Source organism: Amblyomma maculatum, chromosome 3 (assembly GCF_055883805.1).
Source record: "Amblyomma maculatum isolate TAMU_Amacu chromosome 3, ASM5588380v1, whole genome shotgun sequence".
Classification (NCBI taxonomy): domain Eukaryota; kingdom Metazoa; phylum Arthropoda; class Arachnida; order Ixodida; family Ixodidae; genus Amblyomma; species Amblyomma maculatum.
In genome coordinates this window covers 43,640,378-43,657,411 of record NC_139346.1, presented here as the reverse complement: position 1 = coordinate 43,657,411, position 17,034 = coordinate 43,640,378, and the positions used below count along the sequence as shown (strand labels likewise).

Genomic DNA, 17,034 nt, shown 5'->3' with positions numbered 1-17,034 from the left:
AAGACAAAGCGATCACCATCGCCAAACCATTCCGATACCGATCGCAAATGTAAATCTAAGGCGTTCTGGCTGTTTACTACAGAACGCGATATCATCCTTATGTGTCTGCTTTCATTTCGGTAAATCTGCTCTACTTTGCAGTGGCGCCACGAACGTCGGTCTATAAGGATCGGTACACGAGACAAAAAATATTCCGTTATCTCAAGAAATCTTTCGCCGGCGCATTGAGACAGTTTTCCATTAAGAAACCACAAGAAGCAATACTGCATGGATGTTTGCACACTACCTACACATCTGTGCACACTAACTACACTCTAACTACACATTGCTCACGTATTAGTGGTATGCCCAGACCATATGTACCCAGCGTATTTTCCAAACTAAATATTTGCTTATTTATAGTTTCCAACTTAAACGCGAGTCGCCATTCTTGAATAACCGCAACCGTGACGGATACACATGAAGGCAAGCTTTATTGAACTGTGTGTGTCTGGTGGTGTGGCGCTCCGTCGTTACATTGAGAGAGTATCATGATATTATGATTTAATTTGAATTTCATGTCTCTTCCACCTCGTTTTCTCATGCCCTAACGGTCACTAGAATCAGTTTGGCTGACGAAAGATTGGGGCGAGCCGTGTATAATCCCGCGAAGAGAAGTGTACCGCTGCTGTCTCACCAATCCATTCATGTTGTACGAAAACAAAACTCAAACCAGATGCACGTTAGTAGCATTTGCACTATCTTTTCCCTGAATGAAGTTGCTAATTGGAAATGCATTGCAAATGACACAATTGTGCCAGATTAGACATATATACTTCAATACAGTGTGTCCCACGTAAAAGAAAGGGGGACTCAGATGCTGCATGGTAGAGGTCAAGCTATTTGATCTTCTCTTTACTTCACTTAATCATTATGCTTATTTACTAAATTAAGTAAATATTGACGGAAAACAATAATGCTGATTGGAAACGTTGTAGAACAGCTTCATACACCTGTAAAAAATTGTTTTCTACTCTACTATTCACGGAATTTCTTAATTCGCATTGCAAATAATTCTCGGGTCTTAAGAAAAACAATGAACGGGGTGCATCGACATTGTTATCATGCTGCTCTCAGAGATGTGATGGATCACCCAGCTCGGCTGCAGTGTGCTGGTGGCCACGGGGGAAGCGACAGGGTGCTATACTAACTATACGTTTGTGGCTTATAGCTTATAGAAAGGTTGGTTGGTTGGTTTGTGGGGTTTAACGTCCCAAAGCAAGGTGCGCGTAATAAGAAAGGGTGCGCGTAATATTTTCAAGCACTGCAGATCTCTGCAGTGCTTGAAAATATTTTTATGCCAATTTTTATGCGAAATGCTATGCTGTTTTCAACAGAGGCATATTACCATCTTGGAGAAGATCCATTTGATCTAATTAGTAACCAAAATAAATTTAAACGTGGCAGTAGAAATCTTGTGGGCAGTATTAGGAGCCGATTGAAACCTCCGATAAAATATTTTATTGCTGCGAGAGCTTTGCAAGTTTTGAAGTGAGAATCTGTTTTCGTTGCCGACATTAGGTTTTCCGCATACTTAGTGATGAAAATCTGGCCTGGGGCTTGGACAGCATGCACTTTTTCTGTCAGAAAGGGCACTAGAGGATATATTACTCCCTTTTTACTCCTTTATAGAATTATTCGCATGTGGATCGTGTGTACTGCTTTCTTTCAAGATTTGAACGGTTTTTAGCCTGAGAAATGATGGGCTAGTTGTACGCATCTACGCAGTTGTGTGGTACGGACTGGATGCCCAAATATTTACAACCGGCGTAACGACCTGTCGCTTCCTCGTGGCCACAGAGACACTGCAGCTGACCATATTCATGCATTGCATGCTTGAGGGCAGCACGACAGAAATGCACCAGCGCTCTGGGACGCGTTTTCTTTATTTTCCAGCACTTTTTGTGGAACGCGGAAAACGTGGCCTACGTGAGACATATCATGCAGGAACAATTTGAATACCGAGCTACAGAGCCCGCGTCATCACGCGGGCGGCCCTGCTAAACCTTTTTCTCTCTCGTCACTGTCGGCCGCGAAGGCTTTTAATAAAAAGGTGTTCTGGAGAGAGGCGACAGAACGACGGCAATACAAGCGGACGGATGGAAACACGACGACAAGCGGAACATCCAAGGTGACGTCGCTGCACGTGAATTCGCTCGCACACCGCCAGTGCTGCAAAGCCAGCAGCAAGCCTGTGGAGATCCCCAATATACAGCATGACTCGATGTCTATTCTCTAACATGCCCAGGTTGTCAGTCCATTCCTCGGTGTGCTCCTTCCCGTCTCCACATGTGCGGTAGGAAATAGCGGTTGGCGCTGACCGCGCTGGAACCTCCACAAGCTAAATTGGCTCAATTCAGAGCATTCATTTGTTGACAAGTAGCCTGGCAACCACTGGCACTGCGCGCTGCGACGCGAAACATTGTGCATCTCATGTTCTTACTCACCTGTTATGCAATGATCTTTAATATCAGTACCACAGACCTATACGTTTTGTACTGCAGGAAGAACACAAGGGACAGACACAAGCGCTAGGCATTGAAAAGTGTGCTGGTGACTGAATGACGGCGATACAAGTGGACTACGTTGCATCATGGCTGCCAATATCGGCGCCGCATGTATATACATATTTTGCTCTCAGGTTTCATCAGTCTGCTGTGCTGCAGCAGAGCACTAGAAAGCACTGACCTGGAGTCATTCGAGTCCGGCGTGGCTATCGATGGCGGTGACCTTGATCGTGATCGAGACTCGTCGTCGTCCTCGTCCTCCGGCCGCAGACATCCAGTCGTTGGGCCTCGCTCGTCCTCTTCACTGATGCCGTTCTCTAGGATGAGGGGAAACACGGATGCCCGGCTGCTAGGCTTGGTCGCCGGTTCCAGCATGAGAAGGGAACGACGAGAAGAGGGCGCCGACGAAGGCATCGCCGGACAGAGGGCGCCGCCCATCGGGTTGCTGCTGCCCGCGCGCAGGAGCATGCATTTCTCGGACGCCCTCCGCGGGAGCACCCTACGGGCGTTGGTCACCATAACCGCCGACGAGGAGGAACCCAGACCGTCGGGCGCCGAGAACCGCCGGATGAGCTTGGGCCGGCCGGGCGTCCCGTTGGCCGTCGACGCCCGACGCGCCGCCTCGCGGCCCACCTGTGCCGCGCAAAGAGTGCGTCATGGACTGAGTGACCTTAACCCGCGTGAGCCCTGGAAACATTTAGTACCCAAGACTGCTCTTGAATTTATCAACGACACGGCACTATTTGAGTTAGGTGCAATAATTTTTCCTCTTACTGGCAACATGCACATGATCGTTTTTCTACAATTGTCAGCATGAACCGTGTGAACAGCGTACATCTAGACGCGACCTTTTCCATTGAAAAGTAAATAAATAATACTCATGCTGTCTAGTTTTCCTGTTGTCCGGTATTTTGGGCTGGAGTCACAAGCGACCATACCTCAATGACAGGCCCGTGTTATATATGCCTGAAATAAAAAGTTAAATTTGCATTTTTCTCACAATGCCACATGGCACAGATGCACCAAAGCAGCTAGTGAGATGCACTGAACTTTCCAAAATTTACATTCGCTTGAGCGCTTTTTTCACGCTATTCTTTGTTACTTTTTTTTAAATGCGCCTGTGCTCGTAACCGGCCATCAATACAATGCCAATAACAAATAATATTGAAAGGATCTGAAATGACAAGGTGGAGCTATCTTGGTTGCTTTGTCATATTTGTGTTGAGAGCAGTGAACTTCAGCATTCTTCAGTAAATTCAACCAACGACAAACAGTAGATCCCAACGATTCTAAAGCGCGGGTGGCCTAAAGTCGCGACCTGCACTAGTATCAGTTCACACTGTTCGCATGAGACGTTTGTCATGTCGTTCTCATTGCAGCCTAAACATCATCACCAGAAAGTATCTCCTCAGTGCTGAGATCAATTTCTAGCTGTTGTGAATAATTTCAACATTTAGGGCAAGATCATGGATTGGTTCAGGTATGTGGACGGGATCTGTGGGTCCACGGAGTGCATCACACCATAACTGTCGAGAAATTCATTGATTGCTGAGTAACAGAATGCTGTATGATGTAGAGAGTGAAAAAATATCTTCGGGCAACATTTTTTTTTATGTGGAGTAATTATTTAATTTAGCCAAAACGTCCCTTCGACATCGAATTAGCCAAAGACACGGATAAGGTGTGCAGACGTCAAAACAGCCACGGACGAAGAACTTGTGCAAAATATATCAGAACTGTGCAAAACAAACCTGCAAAAGAAATCGCAAAGCTTTAATGTTTGTTCTCGTCATTGCGTTACAAGGTAGAAACTGTCGGTCAAGATTAAAATAGGAAAACAAAATTAAAATAGTAAAAACGAGACAAACAACCAAAAGAGAACAATGTAGAAAGAGTAAAAACAAAAGAGAAAAGGGAACAAAAATCATAATTACCTCAAGACAGATACAAATTTATACTTAAAACCACCTTATCACCTCTCTAAAAGGGTTAACTATGACATCTCTATGAGACCGTTTCTTGATAAATGTGACTTGTTCAAATTTAAACTTTTCTCCATTCGTTAGAAATATATGAAACAACATGCCCCAAAAATTGATGAATGATGTGTCACTTGTTGCTGTCTGTAGCAGTCTTTAATCTTTTTTTTTTCAAGAAATATCAGATTCACAGTTGCAGTCACTGTCTTTTTTTTTTTATCACTGGTATCAACGATTGCTTGCTTTTATAGATCCGCACTCTTGATACAATGATTACTGCATATCTTTTTTCTACTGCTTTGAGTAACCTGCCTTTTGTTTGTAGTTTTTTTTTCACTCTTGCAAGAGCTTATGAAATGCTCAAAATAATGTGAAACAAAAAATGAGTGCAAAAGCAGCAAATGCGTGCGAAGAGTCGCAGGAAAAGCTTTCGCCTTGGAGCAATTAAGAGATATAAGTGCCTAGAACGAATTCTTTCAACACCTTTTTAAAGGTATATACAAGAAGGGTTCGGCGCCTATTTTTTTTACCGGTACAGTGCAAGATAGTGTCAATAGCCCTAAAGAAACAACGTTTTAGCTCGGTTTGGGTCTGTTCTACTCCGGGACTGAGCAGGATAAACGCGTGGAAAGTAACGGGAGACAATTTCACGGGCTGTGTCCGTTACCTTCGCACGTACCTTGTGCTCTTGGTGGCTCTTCATGAATCGCAATCTTTACTATAGGAAGCAGAAATGGCTCTAGTTGCATACCTGTCGCCGGTAGACGTGCCTCCTGAGCAGGTCCTTGAACGTCTGGCGCAGAGCTCGACTGCGCACCCCGTACACGTAGGCGTGCGCGCAGGGGCTCCAGCACAGCAGAGCCGTGGTGGCCGAGGCGATGAGCGCGGGGCCCCGTCGCCCCGTCGAGGCCTCCCACAGCAGCAAGGCGAAGTGGGGCGCCGTGAGCAGCGCCAGCGAGGCCAGAAGCTGCGCCGTGGACAGCAGCGCGCTGCGCCCCCGGAAACGGGCCAGGTACCACGGGTTACGCTGGTGCGTCACCGTCGCCTGTGCCCTGAGAGTCACCTGAGGGAGAGGCCCCAGGAAGACAGATACACAGGTGTCGGTAAGAAGGGATTACCGAGTTCCGAACGCGGATATTCCGCGGCATTTTTATAGGGTGAAATGAAATAAAATTAACAATGAAAAATCCCAAAATGTTTACTCGATTGAGTGATTTGTTGGGACATCTTAAGCTAAATGACGGAAAGCAACGTCGTCTTAATATGCTGAACACCGCTCAGATAGCACTAAGACTTACATATCGTTGCCAAAAATGTTTGCAGGAAACGTTTTATACGCTATGCCTTCTGATTCGAGCTGAAGTCAATGCAAGTTGAATGTGGCGGAGGAAAAAAAAACGTTAGTTAGATTTTTCATAGCCACAAAATGGCACAGGTCTCCTCACACCCTATTGAAGCAAACAAAAACAAATAGCGTTCCATGAGTGAAAAGGATCAATGCGTGGATAACTTTATTCGCTTTACAAATACACGATGCCGGAGGCCTGAGAAAGAGGTGCCGTATTGGCCATTGAGAAGGGTCGCCCTTCTCTGCACTCACAGAATCATGAAGCAGGAAGTATATCACGCCCAATTTAATTTATAGAGATAGCAGGGCTCAGAAAAAAACGAGAAATTTTGGGAAATAACAGTTTTTTCTCGTTTTTTCCCGCGGCAACGCAGACCGAAAAAATAAATACAAATTATGATTCCCTTAAAGAAACGTGATAATTTGCTAATTCATAGATGACTGTATTCTAAGTAGGATAGAGCCCAGTTAAAGGCTGTAAAAAGAATGCAATTTCTTTGCTGTTATTTAGTTTTTGTTGCACAAATAAGGCTACTTCAGAACTTTGGTGATAAATTCTATTAAAATAATTTCAAATATCGAAATGCTGCATTTTTTTGTTTTTCCCTCTTCAGCTGAGTGTCTAAACTCGAGGATATGAAATGTAGTCTAGGTTTGCTTATTCAAATCTCCAATAAAGTACAAAGAAAACCAAGTCAAATTGTAGCCTCGCTGGTGATATTTCGGTCGGGCGCAGATGCCGATTCACCACCGGAGGCGCCTGACGATCAGCTCATATTGACCACCAATGCAGCAGCTGGCAGAAATAGCGCGTCGTTCTGCCGTTGATAGTATGCCCCGTTACTGTGATGTGACGTCACTAGTATTCACTGATACACTTATGAGCTTCATATGTCATTAAATTAAATGGTGCTAACGATGCGTATCGATCGGATGAAATATCATTAACGGCTGTTTGGAGCTGAATTAAGATTTATGTAAAAGGTTTGTTCATTCAAGAGTTTGGCTGTGGGTAACGTCACACAGAGAAAAACCATAACATACTTATAAATCCTCAAAACTTGGTGTTCCAACCACTTTAAAGATAACATGATAAAATTTGAATGCATGCAAATTCAACTGGAAGAAAAAATTAGCTGTGTCTTAGCTAAAGTTAAGCCTGGATATCCCGAAGCGAAAAGCCGCTCGTCTAACCTGGCGCTCTTCATATCTTCGTAGCTTTTTAGCCAACTCTCGAGCTACCGCTTCTGGATTGTTGTTTCTACGCCGTCCGATTGTTACTTCTCCTGCCATGGAGAGTTTCTGCGCCTGTTCTATGAGCAAGCGCGTCTTTTATACCCCCTCCCCCACCTCCCCCATCCGAAACTGCCTGCACGTTTAAGGTAAAGAGCAGATATTGTAGCGACAGCGTGAGATTTACACTTAGACTGTGAGCGAATGAAGACCACCACATGGCCTTTCGCCGGCATGGGTATTCGTCTAGGTCGTTTTATAGCCAGTGCCACATTTCCGGCAAACAAAAATGACGCTGAAGCTCTGCGTCCGTCCTGCTGACGCTTGTCTTCGTTTTAAGGCACGGCCCAGGCTGCTCTGGCTCCGCCATCACTGTTCCGAGTTGAGTTTGGGGGCTTCCACCGTTTACGAGCTTTATTCCATTTCGCCTGTTAATCAAGACTACAACCTGCACAAGGGCGTGGCGTGTAAACCTCGTGTGCATGAAGCTGCTATTTGGCGGCGTCCAACAAGTCTGCCGGTAGCAGCAAAGCTGTGCTGACGGTCACCAGTAATTACAAGCAGGAAACGCTAACAGTCACAATGTCACAATGAACTTTGTCGTTTATGGATCTGGGCACCAATGTCAAACATGATTGAGTACCACCTGACGATACTTTCTTATATAAAACTATGAAGGCGTAGCATCAGTACCGTTTTTCTTTTCACCCTCTAGTGCCGACCTAAAAACAAGAGCTCTTGCTGTGCAAGAGCAAGGTATGAATGCGCTAGACAGCGGTTTACTACACTAATGACTGGTTAAACACCCGCGCTGAGGTCCTGATAAGTGCCGTCGCCATTGCTGCTGCCACCGTATTTAACGGACATAAACAGGATTGCCACGAACGGTCGACAGCCGAGCAATTTCATTATTGTTTTGTTTCGTGAATGCATTTTTTCTTTTACCATGCAATATTTTCTTGCATCCAAGCTTGAGGCTGCTGGCCGCTGTTTGAGTTTGCCCGCTTTACGTCGTATCAGGTGCTGTCATCCATCGACGTAAGGCCGGTGAAAATGCTAGCTGACGGGGAGACTATGCAATGTAAATACGAGAGGACCACCAGATTCGCCCTTTCTGGCAGCCATTGTTAAATAGAGGATACGCTGGGCAGCTTCTTTCTCATTCTTTCGCCTTGGCCAGAGGTCGATTTGTAAAGAAGAAAAAGCACACAAAAAAGAGAAAGAAATGCACTACATATTATACACAGTGAAAGGATATTTATAAAGAGCACGTTAGCATAACACGCATATGTACAAAATAAATTTTAACAGACATTCAAGAATATGATCAAACTACTTCTACGAAGCATTCCACATTACTACATAATATCAGTGATTATGAGACTTAAGAAAAGCATGGTATGCCTAGCCCGGCAGGTGGAACATATAGCGTGGGTCTCAGAAGAAATAGTGAAAAAACAACTAAGAGCATGCTGGCTACTTTGCGTGTACTAAATTGTATTTTCTGTAAAAAACATCTGTGATTATCACTTTGCTGAACGTTTGCACATAAGTAATGACTTCAAATGGTTAATTAAAATCAGGACATTCATTTATATTAGCTGTTTGGAAGTTCATTGTTTGCGTTACAGATTTATTCCGCACCCTTATTATTTGAGGCTTTGAAAGTTTGTCGTGAAAGTTTAACGTTATTGTCCGGCTATGATATCCCTGAGTGATAATATTAGATATTTTCATTAGTGAAACATAATGTGCTTTGTACGCGGAGCTTTGTACTAGCTGCGTCATTCTGACTTGATTTAGAGCGAGTTGTTTAGTTTTCTTTTTCAGCCGTAGCCCATGCCGCAATACAGCGTCTACGACAAGGCAACACTAAAATATATAATACCTGATCTTTTAGTCACACATGTAGTAGATTCTTTAGTTATAATATTTCATGTGCCCGTTAATAGCTTTAATGTGCAAATATCAAAGGATTGTTAAATCCAACTTTCGTGGCCGTCAATATTGATTCTGCCGCAACTGCGGAATTTTCCGAGATATATTTATAAAACATAGATGAGAATTATTTATTTTTACGACGCACAGACACGTTCTCAGTTTTGTCCTCTATGATACCGAGTATTTAGAAGTGGTGCAGAAAATATATGAGGAACGTTTTTGACCAAAGCAAAAACACATGAATGATAAAAAAAAAAAAAACTGCAAGCCTCCCGAGAAGATCTGCACATATGTTGATTCTTATTATAGTAAGTTATGGTGTGCGAGAAATTGCGTTTGAAGAGAATTTCAAGTTGAAAATGCGGTTTTCAAAAATTTTTCGGTATTTAACAGCGAAAAGCTTCAGTGAAGTCAATCACACTACTTGCGAATTAACAAGGCAATTTCCTATTAGCTTCCCTAGAGGTGGTTTTATTTCGTGGACGATAATGTGCTATGTTCTTTTATGATTATGAGTCATTGATTAAATATAATCTTTAGTCATCGTTCATTTACTAGTTGTTTGTTGACAGGCGGCAATTACAAAAAGTTAATTACGCGAGAAAAGAAATAGCAATTCAAGGATATCACTACAGACCACAAAATTTACCAACACAGACTCTGTTCAATTATTATAGCATCTTTAAGGCAGATCAGTTATACCTGTTTGTACTGTTTCAACACATTCATAAAAACTGACTATATGTCTCTATAGCCGACAATTCTTCGTTAACGTACGACTTCAGAACAAAAATGAAACTAATTTCTAAAATCCGGTCTAGTTATGGTAAACAGACACTGCGAAATCAATTGCTATTGAAGAAGTGAACTGAAGAGGTAAACTCTTCAGTTCACTTCTTCAATAAAACTGTTCAATAAGAGCACCAATGAATACTGATAAGTACTTGTCTTCAATTTACATAACAATCCAGAAGCGATTTCATTACAGTGTCCCCCCATTTGTGCACTGTGAATTTTGATGCTTTATCTCGCGATTGCTTTGATTACTGACTTCGATGCATGTTCTGTGAACTTGATGAAAAGCAATTGTTGTAATTTTTTTTGTTACTTAGGTTCATCCTTGTGTGATGAATCAGATATGCGTTCTTTTTTTTATTCTTTCTGAACTGATATGTGCGTCCTGCCAACTGTATATGGGTGATGAGGCTTTTATCAGGCAAGCCAACTTTCTGCCTAAGCTTCCCGTTTCCATGAAAGAACATGAAAGGATTGAACTGAATTTGCTTAAGAGTGTTTTGTGTTTTTCTGATGACGATTATGATCATGATGAAACCTTATTTGAAAGCCACAATGACTTGATTAAGGGAAGGATGATCGGATCCCTAGTCCAGGTCACCATTGATAAAACGGACAGTTCTACTTCTCTTTCAGCAAATGCTTGTTGCTCCTCGAGGTCCGAGCTGGACAAGGCCACCGCCCAACCCTCACATGTTGCAGGATTTATGATCCCAATACCATTGCTTTGCTAACAAGCCTATCTATATGGCATATGCTTAATATGTTGATGTTATTCAGGTGCAATATCATGTCAGTACTTGACTGCATGTGTGTGTTACGAATAATAGCGTAGACATTTGACTATAGATATATGCCCAAAACGCGTTCACTGAAGTAAGTTCCGTGAAAGGCGTGTTTCCGCCGCGGCCAGCTTGACATAATTTGATATGACGTACAGTTGCGGATATAAGTAAACGGAACATGCTTTTACTTTCAAATTAAAATCACGCTTTCTACAATGGAGATAAGAAAACAATATTTCTCCAAGTGAAAGGGCACAGGGGGTATTACCGTCTCCCACATACCACGATTTTAGAACGAAATTGCGGGCTCCGTTTACGTTTTTTCCGCACCGTTGTGTCTCCCTTGGCAGCGGTCAATGCCATAAGATGGAAGAATATAGAAAATTAAAGGTGTCGTTCTAATACGCGATCCCCTTCAAACTAGCACATTGGGGAACACATTTACGTCCATATTCTAGGTACTAAGAGCGCTTAACGTACACAGCTGCCGGGCGTAGCAGACGCGACTTCAGTTAACAGCTCTTGACGCTTTACCTAGAAAAGGGCAGAATGCAGGGAAGGCACTGTGTTAAACCAGCTAATTAGCGCTTTTCTATGCTGTAGGTGTGCCGATGAATCAAAGCAAGGAAAAGTACAACAGGGACTGTTAAATTCATTGCGACAAATAAGGACAAAATGAAGGTAACGCCACAGATATGGATCACGTGTTTGAAAACAAATTTCTACTTCAACTGGTGCCCGGCCACTGCGGTGCAGTGGTTAAAATGCCCGACTACTGCCGAACTTGAAGCCATCCAAAATCGTGCAATCCGCTTCGTCACTTCGGAACTCTCCAAAGAAATCAGCATTACTGCACTTAAACGCTCTATTTCCCTGCCCACTCTAAAGTCGCGCCGCATTATCTCCCGTCTTTGCCTACTGCACAGAAGCTTCTTTTACCACCCTGCTTCCAGACACCCTTTGCTGCAAACACCGCTCAGAACATCCAATCGCCTAAGCCACAGCCTTCCCATAGCAGGTATCAGGAGCGGAACTTCAGCTATGAACAGTTCGTTTTTCCCCAACGCGATTACTCTCTGGAATGCCCTACCTAACGACATAGTTACATGCGACGATCGCAAATCATTTCGCACAAAACTCGCTAGTCATTTCCAAGATGTGTAAAGATTTCATCTGTGTTTACCATCAATCATTCATTGCCTTTCAACTTTACTTGCCGCCGCACGTGCATTTGTTGCTTTTCTGCATGATCCCACGGATACCTTGATGCGCTTTATTTGTTTTATTTTTTCTGCCTTTTACAATCTGTAGTGTTTGTGTTAACTGTGCCTGCCTTCATCAAGATTGTATTTACCCCAACTGTAGCCCCTCCTTATGTAACGCCCTCGGGCCCTTAAGGATTAAATAAATGAAATGAAATAAAATTCCCGTGTTTGATTCCGACCGCCGGCGGCTGTAGTTCAATAGAGGCTAAACGAAGAGGCGTAAGTGTGCTGTGCGATGTCAGTGCACGTTAAAGATCCCCAGGTGGCCGAAATTACTCCGTAGCCCTCCATTACGGCACCTCTTTCTCTCTTTCCACTTTCCCTCCCACCTTCATCCCTTCCCTTACGGTGCAGTTCAGGTGTCCACAGAAACAATTATGACAGATAGCTGCGCCTTTCCCTTCCTGTGAACCAATTATTTTATTAAGCTTCCCGCGCCACCCCATCGAAGGTTCGACGACTTTCGAAGACCGCCTCCTTCCCTGCGTGATATCTTTGCGTCATATATCGCGTTATATTTTTCTGGCTACCGACATATGGCTTATGAGAAACTGAGTGATCAGCTGTTTAAAACGTTCACCAGGGCCCGTGTTCCATGTTAGCATCGTTATCCAAAGTGTCGCTATCTCCCCGACCTCGAGTGAACTGATTGCTAGAAACGCAAGAACATGATCATGCCACCTTTTCCGGTTCCGTAGCGGCAACACCTGGTTTCAGCGTTTTGACCAATCAGATGACGCGCGGTCACGTGAGATAAAGACACTTCGATAACGACGCCAACTCAGAATGCAGACCCTAGGCATCAAGTATGGCGCCGCGCAGCAACCAGCCTCAAAGATATCTTTCTTTAGGGGCCGAATAGTGGCCTCAAACCACCTACTATTTTAATGATTAGTCTTACTCTACAATAGAACGGCTGGAAACGTCCAGGGACCGAAAAATGTGCTCTTGCTCGTCAAAACATTCAGCTTCAGAGCGGGCGCTTTTTCTGCAGTCCACGGAGAGCCGTGCCCGCCGAATTTGCATATGTAGCGAGCCAAATAACTAAACAAAATAGATAGAATGGACGAAGTTGCTAACAATGGGGAGGAATCCGAGGAATGGTTGGCGTGTTGATTCTCATTTTTCGAAGTAATAAAGAACCGCACGCATATAGCTAATAAAGTATGCACGCAGGCTATGCAAGTTTTAGTCGCATTCTCCCGCGCCAAACTGCCTTCGCGAATGTATGCGCGCACACACGAGCAGCGCCAGGGGCCGAAAAGTAGGGCACACGTCAGCCGCGAAAAAACTCTGGAAGTGATCCGCTCCCATTCCGCGGTTTTGTGTGGCCTAATGTAGCTTTTAAGAGTTTTATGACGAAGTGGTCGTGCCGTGAACGGTGGTGGCTACAACGCATTCGGATGCTGAAATTGGGTCCCTGCATACGTTAACGACGATGACCGTCGAGGGTTGCGGGAAGATACTTTGCGCGCTTGTTTTTCGTTCGAAATGTCAGCAGGGCGTTACCGTTTATTCTCAACTAATATTATGATTTCAGATGGGTCACGCTACGCTGAAAGCCCCACATTTCAAGGAGGCCCGGAGTTAAATAAAGATCATGAAGTTGGCTACCAAAACGAGCGAGCAAATTGGTGTTAGAGATGTTCATGTACACGCGGCAGAACTCAGTTCGCAATGCTGAGCTCGGCAATAACGAAGGTAGATCACAACGGAAGACGAAAGATGGCACGCAAATCCTGCGAAGCAATGGGGCCCACTTTGCCCTGTGCACCGCCCTACCCTACTTACGCTCTCTGATGGTAGGGCCCTCTCACTTTGTTAATAAGTCTCGATGCCTCCGCAAAGCGTCATAGATTTCAAATTTCTGCGCTGTGGCAATCACCCAGAGAGAAGCTTCACTGGTAACTTTCAGGACGTTTAACCTTGCCGTAATTTTTTCAGTGCCCTTCACCTAACCCTGCCCTTAGACCTATTGGGGGCGTTATCAGTTTAAGTTAGTGTCATCACATAGCAAAGTCACCTGACCTAAAACCCGTCCCATGACGTTGCTGGAAAGCAGTCCAACAACGGTGAAACACAATCGAGTCGGCGTGGAGTCGACCAAAGCAATTCTCGTCAACGTTGGAATGACTCTACCCAAACGGGTTCTCATCATGCATTACTTCTTCATCCTTACACAGACAATAACTCTCGAAGTCGTCTAAAATTGGGTACAGTAACGTTATGAGCGGGACATATACCTTTCCAAAACATGTGCTTATCGGGCACTTGTAGACGTTAAAGGATACAACTGGCGTATGAGGGGACGCCGCGGCCATATCGTGGTCCTTATACTTGTATCTCTGAGACATGCGATTTGCCTTTTTATAGAACTAATTAAGAATAAGGTTTCTTAATAGCTGACGATATGGAGCAGAATCCTCGTCATATACCGGTTAAGCAGGAGAACTACTTATTGAAGCAGTGCTTCACCTACCAAAAATATTGGGAGGGATAAACAAAACAGCAAAACAGGAGCAATGTGACAGGAACGCGATAAAATTGGAAAAACAATTCAAAAATAACGTCAAACGTTGCCAAAGCAGCAGAGAATACTCATTCCTTTTCGCTGCACAGGGACGCAATGGAAATTAAGGCCAGCTTTCATACCCTTTGAAATACTTACAAGTCCTGCATGTTTCGAGCGCAAAGAGACAGAAACAAGAAAGACGAATATAGTCAATCGAGACTTGCTTTCAGTTTTTCGCGTGGGTTCAATTGGCTGTTTTTCGGCGTACATGGCGAGACGTAGGAAATGTAATCAGACGCAATAGCAGCGCCTGCAGTTCCGAAGCTGCGTGCCATTATTACTTCTGAGATAGTTTACAGAATGGATCATAATAATATTAATAATAATCAATCAATCTTTATTTAATGCAGCACACAAAAAATGCACACACAAGTTTTACACACACAGATAGAACACGGAATAAGTATCAAATATCGCGCGAAATTGAATTGAGACGAAATGAGTGGCGGAGAGCAAGAAATGAATGAATAGCATCTCTTGTATACATAATGAGAGTATTGTAGAGTACATCACGAAAAAAAACAAAAGCAAATAACGCCATAAGGAAGTGTACATAAAATAAACAACGACTCAAGGCGCAACAAGTGTTGGGTATCTAAAACACAGGCTTGAAATAGATGGAAATACAATAAAGAAATAGAATTTAACGAGGAACAGTAAGATTCGAATACAAAGATAAAAGCAGTTAAAGATACCGACAGCATTCAAGAGGAGAAAAAGCAAGAAATGAAGTAAACGATAATAATAATAATAATAATAATAATAATAATAATAATAATAATAATAATAATAATAATAATAATAATAATAATAATAATAATAATAATAATAATAATAATCAATCAATCAATCAATCAATCAATCAATCTTTATTTAATGTGCGCAGGAACAACCATGTGGTCTTTGTGCTGCAGCACAAAAAAAAAATGAAAAAGCACAAACATGTTTACACACACAGAGAGAACACAAAAAAAAGAAATAAATAATACATGAAATGAAACTGAGACGAAAAGTATCACGGAAATTAAGCAAACAATGAGTATCATCACTTATATACACAGTGAGAGAATTTTTTAGCACACCAGGAAATAAAGAAAAAAAAAAAAGAACGGTAGGTAGAAGAGGGAAAAAAAAAAAAAAAACTGATGACTGACATTGATTATAGTAATATAGAAATATACATAAAATAAACAACCATTCCAGGCGCAACAAGTGCATGGTACTTAAAACACAGGCTAGAAATACAGAATAATACAATAAAGAAGTAAAATTGAACAAGGGACAGTAAGATTCGAATATAAAGTTTAAAGTTGAAATATAAGCAAGAAACGGATAAAAAGTAGTTCAAGATACAGACAGCATTGAACAGGAGAAAAAGCAAAAAGTGAAGTAAATACAATTTAAGGCTAGAAAGTGGGAGTTATATGTGATAAAGTACTATTTAGAATACAACGCTACGAACATCCAATGTAAATGAACAGAGCGAGTTTTGGAAGATGTCAAGGTGAGGACAAAAAGAGTTAAATAACCACTGCATCCTGTCCAGAGGGGAGTGGGAATGAAGAGGAGAAACCTGAAATGGTCTGAATTCCCTCATGCTCTTTCGCGGAACGCGCAGTAGGATGTACTCTAAGAGCTGAGGGCACATAATGTGGCCATGAAGGAGTTTGTACAGAAATATGATATCAAGTCTGATACGACGGCAGTGAAGGGAAGGAAGATTCAGTTGGGCGCTCCTGGTGGAGCGAGAGGGGGAAGTTACAAAAGGAAAGCGATAATGAAATATCCGTAAAAATTTTTTTTGTACTCTGTCAACCTTGTCCAAGTTCGATTTGCAAGTGCCATTCCAAACAACCGACGCATACTCCAAGACCGGGAGGCATATGGACAGGTACAGTTTTAGGAACGGAAGTGGAGTATGGAACTCTCTCGAAAGTCTGCAAACGAATCCGAGTGTGCGCATAGCCCGCTGAGCAATGCGTTTAGTGTGAGAGGAGAAGCTGAGGGTGCGGTCAAAAAGTACACCAAGATCATTAATTTCATCAACCCTATCCAACAGCACAGAATTGACAGAATAATGGTAGAGAAAGCTATGTGTTTTACGAGTAAAGGACACAACCCTAGTTTTGGAAGAATTGAGGGTAAGTCGATTCATCGCACACCAATCAGAAAAAGCAGATATGTCCGATTGCAACAACACGCAATCTTGAAAAGAATGTATTACCTTGAATATTTTTATATCATCAGCATAAAGAAGAAACGAGGAGTTCTTTATCGCCGAGGAAACATCATTAATAAAAACGGAGAAGAGAAGCGGGCCTAGTACTGAACCTTGAGGAACTCCACTCGTTGCAGGGTAAACGAAAGAAGTCTGTCCATTGACACTGACAAAGCAGAAGCGATCAAGGAGATAGTTGCGTAGGAGGGCTACGAGAGAGACTTCAACGCCAGAGAGTAGAAGTTTTTCAAGAAGTAGTGAGTGAGTAACAACGTCGAAAGCTTTGCTCATATCACAGTACACAGTGTCAACCTGACCCTTCTGAAGGACTGCTGCAGAGGCATACGTCATA

General features: G+C 43.0%; 1 protein-coding gene across 1 annotated transcript in view; it reads right to left on the bottom strand.

Moving 5' to 3' along the window:
* LOC146194661 (uncharacterized) overlaps positions 1–17,034 on the bottom strand; it is a 207,804-nt gene that overhangs the window by 112,998 nt on the left and 77,772 nt on the right. Inside the window, exons 2-3 of the mRNA XM_084597489.1 lie at positions 5,277–5,588; positions 2,728–3,179 (exon numbers count right to left, since the gene is read on the bottom strand). Of these exons, the coding sequence (XP_084453615.1) occupies positions 2,728–3,179; positions 5,277–5,588 (764 nt within the window). The remainder of the gene's footprint in view (positions 1–2,727; positions 3,180–5,276; positions 5,589–17,034) is intronic.